Raw genomic sequence first — 25,448 nt, 5'->3', positions numbered from 1 at the left:
GTAGAAACGTGGAACGGTAACAGACGAGAAAGGAGAGGTCGTGAACGGAGACAGAGAATTTTAATAGATTTAATTAATATTTCATTTGCATGCTATTCCTCACCCTACCGGCGAGTTTCGTTCCATTCTCTCTGCAACTATGTGCGATGGTACTATGCGCGCTGTTCGAACCAACACGTAGACGAAAAAGGTACAGAGCCATCCTAGCCGGAGGACGCGGCAACGTAATCCGTGAGGGAGTAATAGAAATTTCGTTGCACACACATTTTCAATGGGAGGTGCAGTCTTCGTACAGAGAGTAAAATAGAGACAGGGATATACAGGGTGTCCCATAACTTGTGGCATAATCGGCAATAGAATGATTTTATATAAAAAAATGAACTAAGAATTAAATTTCTTTGTTTTTAGCATATTTTCATTCATTGCTACTAAAATACAACTATCTATGGAGTTATCTTCCTTTATGAAACCATTCTCCTTTTCTTTCTTTATTTTAAATAATAATATTTGCTCTAACACAATGTCCACTCTTGTGTTTGCTTCCCTAACAATAAGTTATTTTGTGGAAACGTAACAAAAATTAAAGAGTAACAATTATGTTAGCGACAATTGTTAGTTAAAATTGAATCAATGCAACATATGCATCACTAGTATCTGTTATTCTTATTTATAAGAATTTATTAGCATTTGTATTTTCTGGCATATGCCTTGTATTATAAAATTTTGCTATTAATATTATAAATTCAACTGCCTAAAAGAATCAAGATCTTGATTATAAATCTGATCTTAAAAAAGGAAATTGATAATGTATTATGTATATGTGCTATGTACGTTTACATAGATTCATTTTTAGATTTTAGTTGAATTTTATTCTATTCGTGACAGCAAAAGTAATTATTCTTTATTTGCTATATAAGCAAGGATCCGTGAACCGTTTAAGAGTCTCACACCACCAGTTACAGAACACCCTGTATACGGAGAAGCCAGAGGGGGGCGACGCAGTCCTCTCGCTGTATTTCAATTTAGCACGTCCATTGTTAGATACTAATATTATTCAGTTGGGAATTGTTTCGTGACACCCCTCAGGAGTACGATTTGCACCAAACGCTGGTGTCCGTGGCCTCCGGTGTCTGCTCTATTACTCTGTTTCTATCCCTCTTTCTCTTCCCTCTTTTCGTTGTTTCTCTCCTTCTTTCCCTTTCCATCATCCACTGCCCTTCTCTTCTCTACTCTTTCAACCCTCTACATCCCATTCTGTGTCCCGTTTCATCCCGAGTTCTCGTCGACCGACCACCCCGCTTCATAACCCGAGGAAGATAATAAAGTATTGCCCAATGAAATACCTCGATATATATCGGTAGAAATAGAGACGAAGCGGTTCACAAAGAAGCGGCCACGTTTCCCGACGATATTCTCGCGAGAATTTCTGGAACGTAGTGGCGCGCTCCATTTTGTAGCTCTGATTTCCGAATGGTTTCACTGTAAAATTTATTCATATTATCTAGATCTTTCCTTTTTTTCTGTTTGATAATGTTTACTGATTTTTTACTAATTTATGTTCTTGAAATAAATAATATGTTAGGATTGGTGGTTGAAACATATAAGAAATTTTTGTGACTACCCTGAAGAAAAAGAGGTGGGGTTTGTTAAGTAGTATTTGATGAAGTTATTGAATAGTGCATTGATACCTTTAATGAATTTTTGTTTCACTCCAGAGCTTCTATTTTACCTAACTACTTTAAACAACAGTAATGTGTACTGATATCTTACTGTAATTTAGTGCTTAATCTTTTATTTTCTGTATCATGTATTAGATACTAAAGGATCATTATTGATCCACATCCTCAAAAGCATATCCTCAAATTACTCTGTACTTTGAATTAATTGAGATACTGCACCAGAAACATTCCATTGCATACTTATTAGAATATTATACTTGTACACTATTTGCAAAACCCAACATTTTCAATATTTACACATACCAATGTAATTATTTTACATAATATTGCATTTCTCATGCATCAATCAATACTTTGAATGCTATAATTTCATCAACTCTTTCTTCCTCTCATTCCTAAAATACGAGAAAATAGAATCAGTAAGAAAAACAAGTAAAAAAGGGAATGAAAAAAAAAGGAAAAGGAAACAAATACAGCGTCTATTTACCCGACGTTCGGCAACACTATACACTTTTCCCTGATCCGTGACGAGGATTCGAAGGATCCAATTCAGAATTGGCTTCCAAAACGCGCACTTGAGCCAGCCACGAGCAAATATACGTGGCTGCACACACGTGTACACGGTCGATACAGGTAGAGGGTGAAGCTCGGCGTTCCCAGCCGGAGAGGTGAACACAGCAGTGGGTGTAGGAAGAGAGGGGCAGTGAAGTCAGAGCAAATATTGATGGAAGTCGAAAAAATTTTAAAAGCCATCCCAGCGGGGCCGTCCGCTTGTGTTTCGCCGCTTTTCCGCGGGATCGTGCTTTTTAAGTATTCGACAAATATCGATGTTTCCATTGATTTTCGATTTTGAGCGCGATCCCGTTCTCTGCTCCACCCCCGATTTTTTGGCCCCTCTCTCTCTCTCTCTCTCTCTCTCCTACACACACTTTCTATGTTTTGTATTGAAATTTTTATCGAACGAAATTTCACGAACGTCACCTTTCTTTACCGTTTAGAAAAACGCAGCGGGTAAATGGAAACGATTATTCGTTTCTCGATTTTTCAACGGCATATTGTTTATATTCTATTTTTATTTTCAATCTCTTTTTTTCTTTCTTTTCCTTCTTTTTTTTGTTGTTTGTTTAATTGTGTTGTTACGCTGAGGTTCGATTTACAGTGTTGGTGCCTATAGTTGGATATCCTAGTGGTTGTACTGGTGTATGTGGATAGTAGTGATTTTGTAGTTTGTTGAAATCTGGAAACGGAACGTAAAGAATGTAGTGTTTTGGCGATTGTTTAGAGGAAACGTGGTACTATTAAACAATACTGTTTTTGATTTGTGTGATATTTTCATATGAGTTGTACCTTTAAAGGACCTGATATATTTCTACCTATTATATTACTATTCTATTCTATTCTATTCTAATTACTATTCTGCTTCAAATAAAAACTACATCTCTTTATCACCAGCATCGAATCATTTTCTGTATTCAGTCTTCACTATATCTTCCCTGCTACTGCGACACGGTTGCCACCAAAATTTCCCTTTTCAAAAGCATCTTTTTCTAAGTCTTCGTGCAAGCCTAGTTTTTCTTCGACTCCCATGACAAGATTTAATCCTATTGGTAACTAAATGAATGATTAATTTTAGTGTATTATGTCTTCTTCAGAAAAGCATCAGAAAGAATAAGTTTCTACTATTAACAATTCATAAAAGAAATTTTTCCTCTTGATAGGATTACAGTACAAATATAAATACAAACAAGTTTAACCCCTAGAACTAATAATCAAAGAATATCATGTTATAAAATTCCACCCCAGTATATTCCATTTTTATTTTAGAGATCAACAGTATTCACTATATCTTCTGTCACTGCTAAATTTCAAAGATGCTGGATTGAAAGTAGAAAAATTATTGCTTTGCAGTGGTTTATAACAATATCTCTTTAACTTTTTACCATTTTTAAATATTAGACAATAAGTATAAAAATTATTATTTTACTAGATTATAACTAACACTGCAATGGTATTATTACAGCACAACAGAAATTCGCGAGAGGTTGAAATTTCATCCACGACAGTCTTTACGGTTAAATACAGAACATAAGTAAAAGCGAAATAGAGCTAGAATTATATATATATATATATACAGAAGCTGGCTAGTACACGGCGATGGGGGGTTGTTGCACTTTGACTGCGGATTAAACTCCTGGATTGTAGACCCTGTGGCTCGGCCACGGAACGACGGAAAGGGGGCCATTATACTCCATTATGAATGGTAACCAGTAGCCAAAGGAGGAAACTCCGCGGGGTGTCGATATATTGCCACCCCTTGGAGCCAGCCAGCCATCGCTCGTAAATAATAAGCGGGCCGCGGCGGTATTATAATGCAACCGCGTGCACCGCCGCCAGCATCGGTACAAATTGCCGGGTATAGAACAGTAGGCGCGTGTTCAGCCATCGACCTACCGGATATATGCCTTGTATAGGGCAATCGATTATCGGTATTTCATCGATACCGTGTACCAGCAGGCAGCCAGGCTGGTGCACGCGCGTAATCCGCCACCACTCGTAATTATTCCCTAGAGTATCGCCGGCCGCGAAAATGATTTTATTTAGCAAAGTCGTGGCTGCTTCAACGGCGAACCAACAAGCGGGTGTGGAACGGACGGCCGCCTCACTGCTTGGAAAACCATTTTCAGTTGTGTTCGGTTTCGTCGCATTCCTCGTCGAGGGTTTGCGTTGTTCGCACCTGGAGAACGCGTATCAATTACTGTTTTTATAATATATCGGAGGGTTGGTGAAATTAATCGAGATATTATTACGTTTCTCACATTTTGCAAATACATGATGGGATAAAAAAGATATGATCATACCATATCAGGTTGTAATTTCCTTCTGCTAACAAATCTTAAGTTTGAGGAAAATATGAAAGGGACGATAATATAGATGATAGCTGTTTCAATTTTGTACTAAAGATCTTCTTAATATGTTAAATATCTTTTTGTTCATGGATAACAATCTAAAATACATAATATATTTATTATATAAATTGTATAAAGTTTTGTTATGTATAAATTAATATAAAGGAATCATATTTGTAAATAAATTGAAATCAATTTTGTTGTAACGCAATGTTTAAATAACGCAACATCTTATGCGACGAAAATAACCATACAAAAGATTCGGGGAGTAGAATATGAAATTTTTACATCTCTTTTCTATTCACTCAATTCTATATCTGTAGATTTTTATTTTTGTACTTGGGCATGTGTGGCATTCGAAGCATTCTTCAGTTCTAGAACTGGTGGCTTTAATAAATTGAGATGGTGAGATTAGGTAATGTTGGGAAATATTTAAAAATTCGTAGTCGCTATACTTACACAATGAATGCTTTCCAATAGTTTTCTTGCAAAATTATTTAGTATTAGATTTCAATTTAATCAAGGTAGTTATATTGTTAATAAAGTTATATTTTCGAACGAGTTTCCTATAATGTCTTTTCATATCTGCTTCCATTGTTAGACTATTTATCAGTATATAGTTTCCTAGTATAAGGTATATAGTTCCTTATAACATAGTATAATATTACATGGTCAATACACACAAACTATAGAACCTCAAGGCGCGAGATATAATAACAATTTCTGAAAACCTCAGAAAATTGACATTTCATACTAATGTATGATACTTTGAAATAAGTTCTACATGTACTTCACAAAATCACTCTTGTTCAAATTAAGGATTGAAAGACATTCTCTCTTCACTTTTCAACATGGACGAATGACGGACTGAATCGATCATTCAGCAGGGATCTGGTCGCAAATCGAGTGGTAAAATCGATTAGTCGCGTCGCCGAGAATCTATTCGCAGGAAATCGACTGCTCGGAGATCCAAATGGTGCATCGAGCATAAAACCGATCCAATTTCAAAGATTCCTTGGTCTACGTCGCCCTCTATAGCCCTGCCTATCTTTCTGCACCTGCGAACTGTATCCGACATCCGATACCTTTTCTCCTAGCGTTCCCTTCGTTTAAGAATTTCAAGTCGAGTGGAAGATTGTCCCTTCATCACGATACAAACTCGTGTTCCTTTCAACCTTTATTCGATCGAATCCTCGTTTTATCTATAATCGAGAATTTTTCTCGACTGCTGGTGAACAACCATTTGTTGGTTATGAGAATGGTAACCATTTTTTGAGAAATGATTGACCACGAATTAATCTTCGGGTGCTTTTAAATTTGTATATGTATCATGAGTTTGGTATATAGAGATCGTATACTCAACAATTTTGTTAGATTTTTCTTATAATTCCAAAGTAAAAAATATATGAATTTTATTCTTTCATTCCTTCTTTAATTTAGTTTAGCATTTAATTTAAATATTGTCAATCACGTTATATTGTCACATTATGGAAATGCATATGAAGTCGTCCAAGCTTATGATAGAATAGTATTATCTAAGTATTTATATGAACTTACCGTTTATGTTTATAAATGGTCAAATATCCATAAGCGGCGACACATTGTCAGAAATGAGCAATTGTGATACTTTTTCAATCATCTCTGTAGTAATAACAGTAGAAATTTAATTGATTTTGAGAATACTAAAAATATGTTTACCGATAGCAATTTAACACTCCAACGTATTGAAACGCCATAGTCAATAGAACAACTAGAGTCTGTTTCTCTCTAAAAACAAATTTTCAGACTTGATCCTTTCTTTCTTTTTATCTTTCAAGTATTCCTAATTTAATCGACGATTTTCAATTTTTTGATAATACAAAGGAACTTATCGTTAGCGCTAAATAATAACGTCTTATTCATTCAATTGAACTATGTTTTCTTTTTAGTTAGATTGGCTAGGGAATCATAGTTATGGTGGGGATAGATGCATGCATGTTTTGAAGCATAGTGTGTACCTATATGTATATAGTGCATTGAACGATGAAGTTCCGTATGAAGAGAGAAATTAGAAAAACGAAAAATCACTGGAAATATCGGGCCCAGGGGAAAGTGAATTCCTCGCGTTCCTCGATGCTTTCTTTCTGTTTTTTCGCTTCGTACCACCGATCCGTGGTAATCGTTCGTTATTCACTGGCTTCTTTTTCGAATTCCGCGAAAACAACGTTGGAAACCAGTCCACCATGAAACTACAAACCTTATTATTTTATATTTTTAGCAAGAATTTACTTTGTTTATGGGAGAAATAACAAATAATAAGTAATAATTCTACGCTATTGTTTAAAACACAGAAACTAATATTTATAAAAATTATTAAATTTCTATCAATAAATATATGTATGTATATACAAATTTGGTTGTTCATAGCATAGTGGTAAACAATATTAGATTCAAAGATGTTTATAAAAGCATAGAGATTAAAGTATATTTACCTTTTATAGGTATATTAATTATTTATATAAGGTTATAATTTATATAGGTTATAATTTTTGTCAAGCTCAAAGCTTTTAAAAAGGAAAGAAAGAGAAGAAAAATTGAATTGTGAACAAAGGGTAAGATTCATTATCGAACACTATGTATGGAGTATCAATATCTTATTTATTATTCTCATAAACCGTCTATACATTTTCTCGGATAACATATGGTAACTACAAAGAACGACGCTTCTGGTCGCCGGCGAATCTAAACATCTTAGAGCCGTGATACTTACAGGCAAACACTTATGCATAATCGGTCGTGTTATACGTACATGTTCCTGTATCCAGAAACACGTAATTTATTTTCCGTTTTATGTTCTTTTTCCCTCAACATCATTTTTTTTTAATTTTCTTATTTTTGTTTTTGCTCTTTTCGTTATTTATTACGGGTGTAACTTCGCTAAACATACTCCGTGACAGTATTTCCGGTTAACTGCAATGGATGATCAGGCTAAAGCAATTCACGCGTATTTACAATTCCTTTCTCATGTCGTATCCTCCTTTTCTCTGTTTTCTTTTTACTAGTTAATTTTTATCGTGACAATACAATTTTCTTCTTTCATTCTCCCTCCCTCTCTCTCTCTCTCTCTCTCGAACATAACCTACACACATACATACACACACACACACACACACACTTCGTTAAGTCGCTTTATCTACACATGTATAAAGATATATTGTTACAATGAGACAGCCGTTCATCGCACAAACGGCTCGTTTTTCATTCTCTTTATCGTGATCTGTTTCTCTTAGTACGTTCACGGAACGAAACACTATACGAAACTGATCGACACGAGTTGTATTATTCGGTGGATTACTGGCCACACTGTTTCATATATTCTTTAGAGACGTTCGACAAAAAATCTTCAACTTTTCAGGATTGAAAATTTTCTAACGGTATCCGCAGCACGCGGTGGAGAGGGTCTACGGGAATTCTTCATTGTGGTTCACACACTATAAAATTGCGGAACGTCTTCTTCCGCCATATTTGATTTCCTTCGAAGAACTTTGATTTCTTCTTAAGTGACATACCTTGTATGTAATGCGTCTACTATGTTTTTGAGGAAATATGCAAGGTTTCCTCGGAAAGACATATTTTTGAAGTTTCTTCTTTGGACCTTTTGGATTAGGTTACATTCATAAGTATGTAAGTAGAATTGTAGATTTCACCAATTCTTTCTTATCTTCCTTACTTAGGTTCCATGACCCGTTTTCTGTTTCCAATCTTTTTCAAGACACTGTCTCATTCTTATCATTTGTTGCAAATCTTCATCATCAGAGCTATTCGCCTCCAAACTTCCATCTGCGTTTTCCAAACTGCGTCATCATAACCTCCAAATCCTTAGGACAACTCATTTCATTCGTAAGATGACATCATATCTTTTTTAAAAAATCACATAGTTCCAAGTCTTTATCGATCTCTAGCATCTGCTCCAAATATCCATTCAGAACCATTCGCTGTCAACCTTTCATTATGTCATCATAACCTCTAATGATAACTTGATTAACTCGTAAGTTGACATCGGATCCTCTTCAATCCCAAGTCCTCGCCAATCTTGTCATCTGCTTGAAATTTCCTTTCAGAACCATTCACCTTCAAACCTCCTTTCCGTCATCATAACAACAATAGAAAATTACCAAATGTTTCTTGTCACAATGATCTCGAACCATCCTCTTCGTATCCCACAGAGAATCGGAAACCTTCTGGAAACCCTCTCGCTCCCCAATATGATTTCTCATCTTGAAGAAACGACAGCGGACGCGCCGCCATTTCCACGGTCGAAATCCCTCCCCACCGTTACCCCTAAGCTATTGCAGGTAAGACCAGGTGGCGGCCTGCGCATCGTCCGGTCACTCGGAGTAGCTCGTCTTGTCACTCGCATCATCGGGACTGGTCTCCCGATAGGCGTCGCCTGTTCCATTTGCGTGTAGGCTCTGATTGGGCGGCTTGATCACCGTGGGCAGGTAGCCGGTACCCGCGTACGGCGCGGCCAGGAACCTGTGCCTGGTCGACGGTATGGGAGTGGTGCAGTAAGCGGCCCGGCTCGCATATGCGGCTGAGACCGAGGCAGATGCGGCCGCAGCCGATGCTAACGCGCCTGCTAGCGGCGAGAACGCAGACTTCGGCTGGAGACTGTCCTCGCAGACCAATACCTCCATCGCCGACACCACGTCGCCTGCGACACAGACACCTCTGCCAGTTTCTATTTCCTATTTTTTTCTTTTTCTTTTTAACATTCTTTCTTGACTTTTTGTTGGCAATTTTATCGTTTTGATTTGTTTCTTTAGATTAGGTTGGAAAAAGTTTGATGTACATTTAATTAGGAATGGAAATAGTGGAAGGTTGGAAGGGATGTATTATATAGCATGCTTAATTTATGTAGATTATTTTATGTTGGATACTTTAAATTGTTGGATTAAGAATACTAGATTGAGAAATACTATTTGTTCGTTTCTTGAGAGGTTTGAAACCGAGAATTCAACCCCTTCGGTAGAAAGTGTTTTAAAAATTACAAAACCGCATTAGCATCTATTATTTAGTATCTATCTTTAGCATCTACAGTTATTTGCTTTTATATAGGAATCCTTTACAATATCAGAAAATTCGATCTAATATCTATTCTTTTCTATTATTATCGTTTTAGAATATTCCAAAATTGCATTTGTAATCGACAAAATTTTCAATAGCAGATACTATTTATTACAACTTTTTAACGCTACTTTAGCACATATCACCTATTTTTAAACTTGTCTCAGAATATTCTAAAATTGCATTTAATTTTTCTATTTAGATATTTCTACAATTCCCTTAGAATATTCCAAACCCACGTTTGGAACCCTAATTTTAAACCTAAACCTAAATTCTGAACCCAATCCTGGAATTCTATTCTATACTTAATCCATTAAAAATCCTCTTCATCAAATCCCGAAACCAAATCCAATATCTATATACCATTTTTTCCAAAATTCCCTTCAATAAATTTCAATAAAAATATTCCTAACCTCTTTGAAAATTCCAAGAATCCCTCCCAAAACCCATTCCCAAAGGGTACCACGAATCTCGCGACCAAAAGGGTTGAAACTCGGCCGTGGGTTGCAATGGAAACTCGAGAACACTATGGACGAATCTTCTCGAATTGTTTCTCAGCCACGTGTCCGTCTGATGATCTCTCAGTACAGAGGACCTGCCGAGGATTGTGTTCTGTCCACGAATAATGGCCGCGGATATCGGATTGCAGTGCCTACCTTTGCACCGGTGCAACAGAGCCTCGACGTCCGCGCGACGTCTTCCGGGAAACACTCGCAACAGTACGTCGACGGGTGATCGTTGTTGCTGCTGCTGTTGTTGTTGTTGCTGCTGTTGTTGCTGTTGTAATTGAAGGCCGCAGGTTTGTTGAATATTTTGCATCTGCATTTGCATTTGGATCTCGCGTGGTTCTGGGATATGATGGTGATGCTGATGCTGGTACAAAGCTGGTGAACAGTAGAGAGAACTCGCTGCTGGACCATAGAGGGGAGCGTAAGGTGGAAAATGTACTGCCGTCGCTGCAGCCTGGAAAAGAGATTGTAAGCATTGTTTATGGCGTTAGAAATAGCGTGGAAATGATTATGGAGTAGCATTTTGAATTTAGAACGCCTAACATAATCCTAAGTTTGCTCTCCTCCATCGTAGGATTATGTTCAAACTAAGCTGCGTTGCTTTTTTGCAACAATGTATACATTCATTACAAATAAATTAATGAAAATATTTTTAAATATTATGGAAAAAGAAAAAATAGTAATAGAACTTGTCACAATACAATTATATAATTGAATTTACGAGTTTAGAAGTCAAAATGAAGCTTTATTTAGGTTAGGGTCTCCTATGTCCACAAAAAGCATGAATTTTCATAAGCACACACATTCGATTTAGGTATATATACGTAAAAAATTGAAAACGAGTTCACACAGAAAAAAGATTGCTAAAGGTAAAGTCAATCGATTTCAGCGAAATTCTCCGCAGATATATATTGAAAAATTACAAAAAATAAAGTTGATCGATTTGACTACTAAACAGCTTATAAATTGGTTCCTCTATATCTTCTACATCGAAAACGTTTCGTTTGAAATCCCGTATATGGACTCGTAATCGTAAAAGGATTAAGGTAAAAAGCTTACCGCCAACGAGGGTAACGGTGGACTAGGTCTAGGCTGCACCAGGTCCACTGGCTGAAGGGTCTGTTGCGTCTGCTGAGGGCTTCCGCTTTTGCGGAGGCTGAGATTCTCTGGCGCTGGCGTATCCTCTCTTTGCGGCGTTAGTGCTGGCGTCAGTGGAGGTGTATGTGTCGGACTCTGAGAACCTGGTTCCGGGCTTCCATCTTCGGAGTCATTCAAGCTATTTGACCGTTTTCGCGTTGTATCGTTCTCCGTCATTCCAACCGACGTCGGAACTGCAGTTACAAAAAAATTATTTTCAGGTTAGGTTTACCTATGTTCATAAACACATGAGTATTTGTAAAGATATATACGCAGCTTTGTGTACAATCACCTTGTATACGAAAGATTCAATTATTAAACTATCAAGCAATTTATATTTAGGTTAGGTTTATTCATGGTTTTAACTAAACACGAAAATTAGGTGAGTACCTATATGTGTGTACATTCATTTACGTATTTTGTAGCTTACAATTAATTCTAATTAATTCTCTATTCTGCATATGGTGCTGAAAATAAACGTGTTAATGATAAAGTCTTTGCGGGAAATTTGAAAAACATTTGATATCTTTCGTGTTATAGTGACCTATTATATGTATAAATACCTACATCACTTAACTAAGGATGAAGGATTCCACTAGACGAAGACACTCTCTTGCAAATTCAATTACGATTAACAAAACTAGTCTACAATTTTTATTCCAATTTACTTCATGTAATAATTCAAATTTACAATTCTAACCTCGATCGTTAGTTACGAATCGATCGAAATTCGAGATTTCAGGGAGCCTTACCCAATGAACGGTCAGCAAGAAGTTCTCCACCGGAGTCGGAGTCACGGTCGTCTTCGTTACCGGTGTCGCTCGTGGAGAGCATTGTTCCCGTAGTGCTCTCAGAGATTCTCGACCTCTTTGTGCCTGGAACAAAACAGGGCGTATCGTTCGTTTGCGAAATAATAAAAAAAAAAAAAAAAAGAAAGAAAGAAAAGAAAAGAAAAGAAAAGAAAAGAAAAACCGCGCATTAATACGCACAATACCTATGAAATTCTCCAGCGAGCAAACACTTTACATTGTTCTACGACGCACGCCGAATTGACTCTTACAGATCCTTGACACCCTTGAAAAAACGTTGTGCATCTTTTATTGTGAGCCCCGCGCGTATTTACCACCCGCTGATATTCGCGTCGAACCGTTTCGTCCAATCACGTAACGGAGAACGTGTAACGATTTATCGTTATATAGATATACATGAATGTATGTACAAAGATGAAAATATTTGAATATTTTCCATACAAATTTTTTATCGATTTTATTATGTCTCTTATATAGAATACTTTGGAATCATATTAAAACAATATTTATTGCAAATATGTATATATGTAGCTGTTGTCAAACTAAATCTTGCTCAAACGTAATCCGGACCTAACCAAAACCCATTCTAAACATATCTCAATTTCAATGTAAAAATAACAAAAAGCATAATGCAAAGAAAATATATTACAAAAGTATTGTATATTGTATGTATTATAAAACGTATTATAAATGTATTATTACGTAGTAAAGTGTATTATTACGTTTTATAAATATATTGCAAATATGTGAAAAATTAATGTAAATTACCAAAAATGCCATGTAAACTACTCAATTACGATAACGTACACCACGAAACCACACTCTACAGTCTCCTAAACTACGTACATAATACGATCTGAAGAGTGTCGTTATAACGTGCGGAGATGTATGCACGTGCACGGCTATTAAGTCGCCGTCAGTGCCTGAAAGAATCCAGCAGGGGTGCGTTGCCCGTCGAAGAAAGTCTACTGCGGCTGACCGCTCGTTAAAAAGTTTAACCGGCCACTTATTAGCGAGACAGAGAGGGGACGAGTGCTGGAACTTGGGAAGAGGAGTAATACATATATAGGGCGAGGAAATGTAGCTTCCAGCCTAACGTTTCGTTCTTACGATCTCTCCCTTTTTCTCTTCTACTTCCCTCGTTGCTGTTCCACGGGTTAATTCTTGACGCGCACGCTTTCGATAACAAGGTTGTTTCAAGTGGCACTCCCGAGCTTGCTCTGGGGTCTGCTTGCCCCGAGCAACTATATCGAGTGTTCCGCTGTTTAACTTAATTGCCGCTAGCTGCTACTTCGCAATTGCTCTCTTTTCATACAGAGAGCAGATTCGTCGCTTAGTTAGTTAATGTGCAAAGTGGAATTTGATTGCATATTTTTTTTCAGTACCTTTGAATGCCTAAAGACTGTGAAATTGTTATTACGACATATTCTGATCCTGTATTCATCTTTTATATTTTACTTGAAGTTTGCTAAATTCGGTGTAGCTTCTATAGTAGATTCGGAATAGATTGTGGTTAGGTTTGGAATAGATTGTGGTTAGATTTGGACAAAATTCAGTATGAGGATAATTGTATGCACAAAGCTGTTCAGCTATGTATATTTGTAGTAAATAGAATGTACTTCTATATGCGTTTTCAAATTCGATCCAAATTTTACCCAAACATATAACCAGAGTAATCCTTTCTCATTGTAGCAGATATTAATGAGTAAAGTTAAGATAAGTCCAGCGTCAAACTGTCTGTCACTTTATAGTGACAGATTATTCTGGCACGTCACGTATCTTCTAAAAAAATATACTAAAGTCATATAAATCAAAATCAATCATCCTATAAGATCAAAATCATATAAATTAATCATAAAAATAAGATCATATTCTGCCATCAATTTTTAATCCTATCAGTTATAGAAATTCAAACTGTGTTTTTTTAGGTTATGTAAGGGAATTAAGTAACAATTTGGCAATTGCAATCTCCTCCAATGGAAGAAAGGAGAGAAAGTGAGATCACAGGGCGTCTATTCCGGGAATCTCTCTCGACGGAAGTTACTGTGGAATCCGTCGGTGGTAATTCGAGGTGAACGAAACTGAAGTGGGCTCGAATTACCGGGGAACTATTAATGAAACAGGGATTAAAAGAAAGAAGCTGGCCAACGCAATGGGGGGAACAGATGGGTTCGTCGAGCGTTCGTGAATGGAAAGAATCGCTGCTTTTTCGCTATTCACGCGGTGTAGTTGTCTGTGACGATGGTTTTAAAGGTTCCTGATCGCGGTACGATGTTCCTCGGTAAAGGTACACTTGTGAGAAATTTGTCTGAGGGTAACTGCATGCTTTTTTCAAGGTAGCTGCCTTTGATTCGGATATTATTACTTATTTAAAATGTACACAATACTAATATCAAAAAGAATATCAAAGGAACGTTTAACAAATTCGTTAATATTATTAAGAATATTAAAGAAGAACTGATTCAACATTTGTGTAATATTAATAGATATTTTTTCAATATTATAGAAACTATACGCAAGTTCAAAATTAAATTATAGATATCATTAACTAATTGATTAATATGTAATTTTCCCTTCTTCCTAGATTAAATTTTCCATACAATGTCATTTTTCATATTGTCAAATTATTAATAATAATAATAATTTCACTTTTAGGAAAGCACATAATGCTAAGTATTTTATAATCTTACATTGTTCTCTTATACTAAATACGTTGCATTTTGTACTATCATACTTCTGCATACTTTATATTTTTCTATCCCTTTTGACTTCATCTTTCTTACCACAAACAAGTTTACGTATTTTTATTTTATTCTAAAAATTAGAAATCGATTATACCAAAGCATGTCAAATTTGTTAAAAGTTTTCGAAATACCTACCAACTTCCTTATTTATTTTTTCAAGGTATAAAAAGGAACTCAAAGAGAAAGCAAGGAGAATGTCGAGGAAGTCTGTCGAAGGTCGTCAATAATAGTTTCCAATACTTGGCCAGTATTTTGCGGTAACGAGACCCGTAACGACCGTTGTGCAAGAAATAAACGAGTCGGATTATAGTTTTCCGTTTCGCTTAAACTCAATCGTTCCTGCAGAAATACAAGTTTCGAGCGGTTCGGTAACGACGGATCGAAGAAATTTTTAAAGAGCCAAGATTGACCGCGTTGAAGTCACCGCGAGTCTCTCCAATCCTCTTCAACTAGACGTCTGTACACTGTACTGTACACGTGTACAAGCAAATTGAAGTACGGTAGAACGTTCGACGATAATTTGCTCCAATAAGTTTGAAATAACGCGTCTGATATGTTATATATTTGAAATGAATATAAGAGTATCTGAATCTCCTATTGATTTAGTATTGCTATTTTATTATATTAGCAAATTTTATATATATGTCGGGTTATCATTAGGATTTAGGGCGCCTAATGATTCTTCGTTTGAATTAGCCATTGTTTTACAAAACAGAGAATATATTTACGCGAATAAACAAGATTTTACAAAATATTATGAATAATGAGTTTAATATATGATAAGATTAACAAACGATAAGTTTAACTAATAATTAGATTAAAGAATAATAAGTTTAACGAACAATAAGAGGTACAAATAATATGTCTTATACGAATAATAAATTTAACGAATAATGAGATTAACGATTGATAGGTTTAACGAATAATGAATTTAATTAACGCTATTAACAATGTTTCCGGGGTTCAAACGAATCCACGGTCAACGGGATAACTCTTTACTATGCGTAGAATAATTTTAAACACAAAAATACGATTGCTGAGACACTCGGTAAATTGCTCGATGTATCACTTTCCAAGGCGATCACACGAATGAATATCTGATGAAAATCTTTTTCGCTATACGACTGCATTTGTTTGTTATATGCTCGCTGGAGACATCGAGAAGGTTCCAATCGTTGTTGCTTGGCAATTTCTGTCAAAAGTTTGTTGTATACTCTTTGGAAACATCGTTATTAGTCAGTTTCTGTCTGGAGATTGATTCCTAATACAACGTGTGTCCCATTATATCGACATCTCTAAAGTACAATTCTATGTGATTTCTAGGGAGAACAATACAACCGATTTACACCTTCGTCAGGCAAAACGTTTATCCCGTGACCGTGGCTACGTTCGGCGACCAATTGTCACCTCGAACCCACTTTCGCTTTCACAAATATCAAACAATTACAAATGACAATTGCTTAATTACAGTTATGATAAAATCTAGGCTAAAGCATTAGAAGGCTTCCTCAAAATTGCAAAGGTCTCCGGTTTTCCTTTCATCTCCGACATATAATATATTATATTATAGTATGCAAAAGTTTTAGTCTTTTCTTCAAGCATTCATGTAGAATTACATACTTTTAATGGATATAATTTACCGCCTTTTTGTGCAAATAAAGGAAAATTGAAAAAAAGACTAAAACTTTTACATACGTTTAATAATAAAAATGATCAATTTACGAATTAGAAAATTATTGCTACTTTATTATATTTGGCAGGATATATCAGACATTACGTATAAAACAATTTTTATTTATTTTATAAATAATTGCAAATAGACAGATGAAGTTTCCTTTAGATGATTCGGCTCTTCGGTCGAATAATTAATCGTTGCATGATGGAATGTTTATATCGAAAAGCGAAAAAAAGGAGCTTAATCAGTTAATGATTTCCAAAGTACTCTATTACTCAAAAAAAATTCCTTAATATGTAATCGTCCCTTATAAGTATTTCTAATTCTTCCTATTGTACAAATAACTCACCAAGTATCTGGTAGTCTCATCCTTTGTATCTATTATGTTATTAGAATTATATTACATAGTACATTCTTTTTATTAGAATAAAAATTCACGATTAATTGTTGCTTTGTATTTCAGCATTCTAATGGAAAATATCGTTTGGTGGCAGTCTAATAATACAATGACGAATAAGTCGCGATGCTGAACAAATAAAAAGCGGAAAAACCGACCAATAATTCACGGGGTGGTATCGATCGAGCACGTGACTCTCCGGCACGAATTCCAACGCTGTTGAAAATGATATTAATGACGATCGACGTCGTCAGGAGAAAGGAATGCAATATCGCCGCCGCTGGTGTTAATGTAGCCGCTGGCTGCGACCAATAGAAAATTCCACGCTGAAGAAGCTTTTACCCGCGTGGTATCATGAACACACCATTGTCGTCGGAAGGATTACCAGACAGTTATTAAAATATCATTCTTCCACGGTGACCCCACTGCCTCCAACGGGGAAATCCACCCTCACGCGCTAGACGTCATGGGGGCGACTTCACGTTGGCTGTCTTTCTGCCTCCTTTTCAATGTAACTGGCGTAACAATGTGCGTGTTTCGCGTGTCCTTGAAACCAAGGGAGGTCTCCGATGATCGCGTGGGTGTATTCGCAAGTCACGTTTCACAAGGAGTAAAAGTAAAGGATCGTTTATAATGCGAGTAATTGAAAGTTAGTCCATCCTTATTCCAATAGCAACTTTATAGTAACTACAGAAAATATCTTTTCGTACAGCGTTATACGTTGTAATTACTGGGCTAATTACTGGGATTTTTATGCAAACATGTATTTTTATGGAGATAATTAGAGATATAAAACCTACATAGAGATTTGTTACGAGACGCGTACATTTTGTAATGACTACTGTACATCGGATATTTTTTATATTTATATTCATTAAGTGGAATTATAAATTGTTCATATACGCATAAAAATCCACAGTCTGGTAATTAATTAGGCTCGATGTTTCATTGGAAAATAGAGGTATGCACAAATACACTTTGTGGCTACTGTATATTAATTATATGGAGAAATTGAATACAAAGACAACATAAATCATATTTTATTTAACCATCCAATTTCTGTAACGTTTAAGGAACGAACGAAGGATAGCGGTAATATCTGTCGTAGAATCAGATTACAAATTTGGAAGTTGCTTCCTCTACATTCCAACGATTCGCCACCAACGAGATGAATGACGAACGGATCACTCAGGTATCCACTGTGTCCACTAAAGCCTTACCAGCGATTTTAATCTGCAGGCATAGGGGAAGGTGCGAAAACGGAGACAATATCGCGATAGGTCACGCCCAGAAACACGACGACGACGCTAATCCGAATAGAAAAGAAGGGAAGAAGGATAAAAAAGAAAAAATGAAAAAAGAGAAAGAAGAAAAGGGAACAGTATCGTGAGCCGAAATCTCTTCAAATTTCATTCGACATCCCCGTATCAATGGTCGTCTTGTATTTCGAGAAGGGTGAATGCAATTTATTGTAATCTCTTCTGTTGTCGAACGCACACGAGCGAGAAATGTCTAACTTCTTCGTTGTATCGCCATCGCCAAGGTGTAACGTATCACCGGTGTGCTTTGTGGGACGAGGACTGAGGAAGTTAATAAAACTCGTTTCGACGTCGACAAACTCGCGGCACGACCCCTCCAAAAGATTTATTACGAATTCGGGCATGAATGGAATATCTACCATGCTGGAGACTGCGAATGTGTAAGGAGGATGGTTCATGAGAGTAGGAAATGGCGAACATGTATCTTGTTTCATGGTGGATTCCGTTTAACAAATCGAGCTTTTATTAAGTTAGATACGTAGCTATGTTTTATTAATAGAAAAGTAAAAAGGTTCGTGTGTCGTTGCAGATCTAATTCAACTCTTAGTCGCATCTGGTGCATCTTGGAAGTTCCCAGCTTGGTCCGTTATTCTTCCTTATATTCACGAACGATCAAGGCTATGCTACTTCTATGTAAATGCGGATGAACTTAAATTTTGTATCAACTTAAATTAAGTTAAATTATTCATTGAGGTTAATAGTCGTTGCGGAATAGTAAAGAAATCAGGAGCGTAAGTGTAATTAGTAATATTGGGCACATCCGAGGGCAGATGTGTTTGTCAGAATAGCCGAAGTTGTGGGATGGTGTGACGTTAGTGAAAGACGTGGCTGATCGTTTATAAACGTTGTTAAGATATGTTAATGTTGTCAAGGAGTATTGCGAGCGTTACCAAGGTTTGTTAAAGGAAAAATGAGCGTGGCAATGCTGTCAGAGTTGAATTAATCGTGTTGCTGTGACGTAGAAATAGTGATAAGCGAATTCGTGAAGCGCGGTATTATATTCGATTTTGTGAGAGTGTAACAATATCGTGTTTATCATATGTCTTTTCCGTTCATTTATAGCTAAGTTAAATTACTCCGATGCACAAGATATGCAAGACGATCTTAACGAACTAGCCAATAAGTGTACGCGTCGTAAATTATATTTCAACTTATCCAAGAGCCATACGATGAAAATATCAGGCAAAAGGTATAAAGTTATGTTTCTACGCAAAGTAGTGGACAAGAAACGATTGTATCGAAAAAGATTGGCTGGTATCGTCTTTGTCGTCTTTGTCGACCCGGCCTAAGCGAAATTTATAGGGATGTTTCGTGTCCTCCACAGTTGCCCTGCAGCCTGTGTCCTATTACTCCTATTCTCTATTATGCAGCGGCGCCGTAGGCCGGAAGCTCCCGATATCTATATGCCATTCTAAATTATTCGGCATTGTCCTCGCATGATTCCATTGTCCGCGTCTGTCTCCACCGTACGGTGATACGCCGCGGTCCCGGGTTTAGGGCGTAGACCTACAACAACGCGAATCGTGTGCTCACACGATCCAGCCCGCTGTGTGTATCTGCTTCGAGAGCGCGTCTTGTCATCGGTCAAGAGTGTCTACGGACTTGTACGCTATAGGGATGTCTAATTAATCGCGGACGTACCGCTATCTAAGAATGTACCTACGTGCACATGTGTCTCTCTGTACAACGCATCGTCTATATTCGTGTACAACATTTCTCGTGATTATTTGCAATACTTTTAAATTTCCCAACTGTGAAATTTGGAAGAGAAAGAAGACGACTGTTGCGAGAGAAAATGTAAACGGGAGGAATTTTGGGAAAAGTTGTCATGTAGCATAAAAGTTAAAACATTAGATCGATGCTGGTAATGGAATAACGTAGCTGTAATCTTCTGCTGTGCGTGGTAGAAAATAAAATTGCCAAGTAGAGCAGACTATCCATATATATTGTAAATATCGCAAGCTTTCCAACTAAAAGGATCAATATATATCGTCGATACGATATCGTCAATATTTATCGAGCAACTGCATTTTCATTGACAATCTTGAAATATTGATTATATTATCGGTTGCTGATGGTACTCTATGTGTCCGTACGCTCGGGGTAATCTTGAGAATCATTGGACGAATTTTTCTGCGATTCTCACTATTGCGAGGAGCATTTCTCGAGTACGGTTTAGGTATGCGACTTTGGCAAAAATTTGACAGTATGAATCGCTACGATATGGGACCAAAAATATAAACGAGAGAAAATTTACGGATATTCGCATTATAATCGTTTCGTTTATAATCGCTGCCACGGTATACGTAACAAAGCTGCGAGTGATGTCTTCTCCTTTCGTCTTGCGACGTGTCAGAATCATCGCGACTTTGCTGTGTGACGATCGGTGTTGTTTCATGGACCACGGAACGTCTACCGAGTTGATGAAAATTCAGAAAACTGTGTTTGAATATCGTTGAGAAAGATTACACGTACACATAATTAAACTGCCCGTGTGTATATATTTATGAGAAATTAAAAAATGCAAAAATACATGCTATGTGTAGAATATGTAAAAATATACATGTACCTAGAATACAGTTTTGTTATACTACTGATGTATACGATGTAACTGGAAGTCATCCTTAAGCTGCAAGGAAAGAGGATTACGAATTACGAATAATAAACAAAGATTAAATATTCTCGTTATAATGTTTAGGGTCATTTTCTTTTTCTTTTTTCTCTTTTTTTTTTTTTTTTGGTTACATTTATAGGAATACGAATCTGCATAAACATGCGTGGTCTAAGTATAATATTACTCCTAACGAAGGCTTTCTTACGATCGTTCAAAATTGCAAACGTTACGGTATCCATTTACAAAGCTGGCATATTAATTTACAACGAAAGCGATTCTGAGAAGCAAAAGATATGACGATATTCCAACGAGAATTTAATCCATTTATCCAACAGAAACGAACTTAGTATGTCTATTCAACCGCATTCAACCCTTGCTATGATATCTCGATGCACCTCGAAAATAGCCATTTTTCCTGAAAAATTCACGATGCAGCGCGAAGTAAGGGTAAACGGAACGAAAAAGAGAGGAAAAACGATGACACATCGTTATTGTCTATTCGCAACGAGTGTGGAAAAAGGGGTTGCACGTTCGAATCGACGCAATAAATAACCCTTCGAGGCGTTACAGTTATCACGAGCAGTGTTGGTCGATGCCATATAACTGAACGGTAGTGCGGCGGACTTCGCAGCCTCTAGCCCCTGTGAACACCCCCGGGTAATTCGAGGGTCGTAGGAAGCATCCACTATGAATTATCATTTCCTATTGTTCGGAAGATCGTAAAGTAACCGGCTGTTCGCGACTTCGGGGACCACCGAGCTTTGTCCTTTCTCTGTGTTCTCTTTCAGCGAGTTACACCGCGAGATAATATGGCAGATTTGAAGATTCGAGTTTTGAACCAACTTCAAGAAGATAAGAAGTTTGATCGTTGTTCTCATCTCAGCAAACAAAATGGCTTTCAAGGTTTTAAGAATCATAAAGTCGAAAAGAGAATTGCGTATTAACGATTCCTTTGTATTGTAGTTTCTTTGGATTTAAGATAGTTGAATTTGCTGATGGAAAGACGCCATCGGGTTGGAAATCATTCGGACAATTTCGAGACATTGAACGAAATTTCTCAACCAACAACGGGAACGTTAAAACCAAATATCTGAAAATAGAACGCCTGTTGAAATATAATTTTCATGCCGATGCATGCACATCTCTAATGTGACAGTTTATTTTTGTACATAATCTAATTTACCTCTCAGCCTGCTTTTTCTAATCATTTACGATCTACTTTGCCCAATTCTTCTGTTCTTCTTGCGCTTTGCGTTTGTATTCCTGCCAAGATTCGTTTACCAAAATTTGCAATACCGAAAGTATACTGAACCAACATACATACATCGAAGACCAAAATTAAATACAGTAGAGCGTCGATTATATTATCGGAACTTCGATTATCTGAATCATCAATTATCCGAATTGGTATTTGATCGTGAAGTGAATTCATGTTTCATCGTCGATATCGCCATAAGTTCTTGTAACCGGACAGATTGCTTTAAAAAATAGACTTCTTTAATATTAATGTATATAATTATTACGTATTGTATATATTTGTTCTTCTTATTCGTGTGAAAAGCTATATGTAGATAAGTATGTAATAAATGTACGTATATCGTTATTTCAAAGCATTTATTCAAAAATGAATTAATATTTTGCGTAATACATAACAAATTTCAAATTGCAGCAGTAATACTCCTGTATTCGATAAGTAATTTTAGGATTAATTTCTATAGCTATCAAGTGGGTAATTCGATTTTCCACACCACCTCAGTCTCAACTGATTCGGATAATTGACGCTTTATTATATTTAAAAACAGGATATCCATCGAAATATAATTCTCATTCCAATTCCCACACGTTCCCAATGCGAACCTAACCTAATTCACCTACTTTCCCCTTTTTTCTAATCGATTACAATCTACTCCTTCCAGGTTTTCTTTTCTCCTTATTCTTTACGTTTCTGCTCCTCCCAAGATTTTCCCCAAGATTTAAAACACTAATCGAATATTGAGCTCAAATATGTATATCGAACACTAAAAACAAATGTCTACAGACAAAATATTCATCGAAATATAATTTTCATTAGAACTTCACATGTCATGCGAACCTAACCTAATTCAACACTTTTTCTTTTCTTTCTGTACAATTATAATCTATTCCTACTAGTTTTCTTCTTATTATTATTCTTCTCGTTTCTACTCCTCCCAAGATTTTTCTTCAAAATTTGAAACACTAATCGAATATTAACCTCAAATACGTATATCGAACACTAAAAACAAATATGCACAGACAAAATATTCATCGAAATATAATTTTCATTAGAACTTCACATGTCGTGCGAACCTAACCTAATTCAATACTTTTTCTTTTCTTTCTGTACAATTATAATCTATTCCTACTAGTTTTCTTCTTATTATTATTTTTCACGTTTCTACTCCTCCCAAGATTTTTCCTCAAAATTTGAAACACTAATCGAATATTAACCTCAAATACGTATATCGAACACTAAAAACAAATATCCACAGACAAAATATTCATCGAAATATAATTTTCATTAGAACTTCACATGTCGTGCGAACCTAACCTAATTCAATACTTTTTCTTTTCTTTCTGTACAATTATAATCTATTCCTACTAGTTTTCTTCTTATTATTATTTTTCACGTTTCTACTCCTCCCAAGATTTTTCCTCAAAATTTGAAACACTAATCGAATATTAACCTCAAATACGTATATCGAACACTAAAAACAAATATCCACAGACAAAATATTCATCGAAATATAATTTTCATTAGAACTTCACATGTCGTGCGAACCTAACCTAATTCAATACTTTTTCTTTTCTTTCTGTACAATTATAATCTATTCCTACTAGTTTTCTTCTTATTATTATTTTTCACGTTTCTACTCCTCCCAAGATTTTTCCTCAAAATTTGAAACACTAATCGAATATTGGGCCCAAATATATATATCGAACACCAAAAACAAAATATTGATCGAAATATAATTATTCAATTCTCACATATTCCCAATGCAAATCTAACCTAATTCACTTCCTTTTCTCCTTTTCCTAATCAATTACAATCTACTACTTTCAGTTTTCTTTTTCTCCTTATTCTCCACATTTGTATCACTTTCAAAAATTTTCCCAACATTTGAAATACCAAATGAATACCAAACCAAATATCTCAACCAAAATACACATATCTATATCGAACACGAAAACCAAACATCTAAAAACAGGATATCCATCGAAATATGATTGTCATTCGGACGCGAATCTAGTCCCATCACCAATGCGAACCTAACCTAATTCAGCGCTTTTCCTCTTTTTCCCAGCACACACTACTCTCTCCAACCCCCCTTCTATTTCATTCTCCACCTTCTCTTCTCTTTCTTCTTCTTCGTCTCATCCACCCTCTTTATCTCGGACCGCTTTCCTCACGCTCTCAATACTTGCCTTTCTTCAGCTCGGCCCTCGAACCGCGCCGATTTCCCCGCGTTGATTTTTGTCGCGGCGAGACCACGGATCGCCGGGCCTCTGCTATTTTCCGGGCGTATCGATACGTAATAATGAGAAGTCCTTTTCACGTTCGTCGCTCGTTCTTCCGGCGCGTGCACGATGCACGCTGCACCGCGCCTGATTTACTTCGCCATCCACTGGCTGCCTCGGTAACTGGAATGTATTACGAAGCTCTCGCCGACCAAACGTCTTTTTTTCAACGCGACTCCCCGTCGCATCCGATTAATTAATCTCGCGGCGATCGGCCCAGGAATGTTTTCACCCGCTTTTTAACCATCCACACGCCCCCACCCCTTTTCTACTCTGGTTTTTATTCGTCGATAGGAAAGAAGGAACGAGAGCTGTATTTTACTACATCCAGCTGCTGCTGGATCTGATTCTCTGATGCTTGGTCTTCATCGCGTTTGGCATGAATGAGCGTTCCCCGACTAGATTTTACGTGGAATGTGATTGCACCATATAACTGAGCGTTTGAGGTTTGCTGATGTTTTTTTATAGTTTCAAGTGATAGCGTTGTTTGATGCTGATGGCAGTTTACGATGATGTTTGACTTAGTGTTTGATAAGTACTTCAAATTTTGGAAAAAGAATCTTGGAAGGACTACACAGACGTAAGAAAAATAAGAAGAAAAGGCGAACTGGAGGAATATTGGGTTGGCAGCTAAGTGATTGCGGATTTTGTCAATACCACCTAAACATATTTGCCAATCCAATAGATTTCACAAAGGACATAACCTAACAAACACGAAGATGGTACCCCGCTGGGGGTAGCCACCCACATGTTATATTATTATACCACTAAGCTATAATATTTTACCAAATGTCCTACTGGACAAATTGTAAAATTTAAATAAATAAATAAATAAAAAAATGTTATATTACTATACCACTAAGCTATAATATTTTACCAAATGTCCTACTGGACAAATTGTAAAATTTAAATAAATAAATAAATAAAAAAATCCAATAGATTCTAATTGGTTAGAAGAGAGAGAAAAGAGCTAAATTAAACTAGGTTCTTCTATATGATTTCATACGAAAATTATG

The 25,448-nt window shown here is 36.5% G+C and overlaps 1 protein-coding gene across 1 annotated transcript in view; it reads right to left on the bottom strand.

The window, feature by feature from the left end:
- Nucleotides 1-7,830: 7,830 nt before the first annotated feature.
- LOC117233817 (doublesex- and mab-3-related transcription factor A2) overlaps nt 7,831-25,448 on the bottom strand; it is a 32,520-nt gene continuing 14,902 nt past the window's right edge. Inside the window, exons 3-6 of the mRNA XM_033494419.1 lie at nt 12,090-12,212; nt 11,260-11,531; nt 10,348-10,654; nt 7,831-9,278 (exon numbers count right to left, since the gene is read on the bottom strand). Of these exons, the coding sequence (XP_033350310.1) occupies nt 8,953-9,278; nt 10,348-10,654; nt 11,260-11,531; nt 12,090-12,212 (1,028 nt within the window). The 3' untranslated portion in view covers nt 7,831-8,952. The remainder of the gene's footprint in view (nt 9,279-10,347; nt 10,655-11,259; nt 11,532-12,089; nt 12,213-25,448) is intronic.

Source organism: Bombus vosnesenskii, unplaced genomic scaffold, assembly GCF_011952255.1.
Source record: "Bombus vosnesenskii isolate JDL3184/JDL3185 unplaced genomic scaffold, Bvos_JDL3184-5_v1.1 scf7180000013299, whole genome shotgun sequence".
Lineage (NCBI taxonomy): Eukaryota > Metazoa > Arthropoda > Insecta > Hymenoptera > Apidae > Bombus > Bombus vosnesenskii.
This window is presented reverse-complemented; position numbering and strand designations above follow the sequence as displayed.